The sequence below is a fragment of the Galeopterus variegatus genome, unplaced genomic scaffold, assembly GCF_000696425.1.
Source record: "Galeopterus variegatus unplaced genomic scaffold, G_variegatus-3.0.2 Scaffold3369, whole genome shotgun sequence".
In the NCBI taxonomy this organism is placed as follows: Eukaryota; Metazoa; Chordata; class Mammalia; order Dermoptera; family Cynocephalidae; genus Galeopterus; species Galeopterus variegatus.
The window spans coordinates 178,290-179,539 of record NW_007729480.1 but is presented as its reverse complement, the minus strand read 5'-3'; the positions used below and the strand labels follow the sequence as shown (position 1 = coordinate 179,539).

The 1,250-nt window shown below is 35.4% G+C and overlaps 1 protein-coding gene across 1 annotated transcript in view; it reads left to right on the top strand.

The window, feature by feature from the left end:
• The window catches only part of DHX36 (DEAH (Asp-Glu-Ala-His) box polypeptide 36), a 52,686-nt gene that overhangs the window by 33,273 nt on the left and 18,163 nt on the right, over window positions 1-1,250 (top strand). The window contains exon 16 of the mRNA XM_008584773.1: window positions 1,156-1,250. Coding sequence (XP_008582995.1) covers window positions 1,156-1,250 — 95 coding nt within the window. The remainder of the gene's footprint in view (window positions 1-1,155) is intronic.

Genomic DNA, 1,250 nt, shown 5'->3' with positions numbered 1-1,250 from the left:
TCCCAAATAACTTGATTTCCCAGCACTTTATTAGATTATGCAGTTGATGCTGTTGAACCAGAATCATGATTTAGTAAAAGAAGTGTACTTTCCTAATTTTTATCAGGGTATAACTTGTTAGGGGACCCAGCAAGACTGGGGTTTTTCTCTACAGGTGCATCACTGCTGGGTACTGATTCAAGAAGTATTCATCATAGCGAACAGGTTTGGGCACACCTTTATATATGAAGAGTAAACACACTTGGCTTTAGGTCTGACCCATGAAACAATAAAGGAATGGTATATTACATATTAACTAATTCTTCATTCCCAATTGGTTGAAGTTACCTGTGGAATTTTAGTGATCTAATTTAAAAGGAAAATAGTCCCTTGCATGCTCCATAGATATAAATTCCTTTAGCAAAGCCTAATGAGATTGATGATTATTTTGGAGGCCAGGAAAAAGCCATACTATATGGTGCTCAATGAAGATACTTGTACTTTTAGTTTTTACTCGAGAGGTGTTCAGGCATATTATATAATGATGGGTCTAGGTAGATTCATGGCAGAAATAGCTAAGATGTTTAGAATTTATTTTTATTCCTGTAACAGCAAGAGCCTATACAGATAATTATCCTGCTTGAAAATACATGAATACTGTCACCTCTTAACATCTGTCCTTAAAATGGTATCATTTATGTTACTAGTGGCAAACATAAAATAAGATCAGTATCCCTCTGAGAGCTCACTAAATAGAATGTACTTAAAATCTTTTTAAATAATATAAACAGGTTAATATAATGCCAGGATTTGTTACACAATACACTCACAAGGCGTATTTGAGGTTACAACTTTTAGCCTTAACCTGAGTGTCTAGACTGCTGTTACTGAGCATGGTGATCTGGAATCTGTCAGAAATAGGGAACCAGATTATTGGGCAAGGGCCGAGTCTTGTATTTCTTTCTTAAAACTGGGACATGGGGATAGAGGGTTTAGGGTTTTTCCAAACAGATGGGTAAGGAATATATGATTCATAAAAATGAAATAATAATTATGTAAATTAGTTATTATGAGGCTGGTGAGAAATAGGTATTAGCTACTTTCCCTGCCTGCTCTTTTCTCTGGAGTTTTAAAAGGTCATTGGTATCTCTTTTCCTCTCTTTTTTTTTTCAAAAGAGTTCAGCCTGGTCATTGCTATCATCTGTATAACGGTCTTAGAGCAAGTCTTCTAGATGACTATCAACTGCCAGAAATTTTGAGAACTCCTTTGG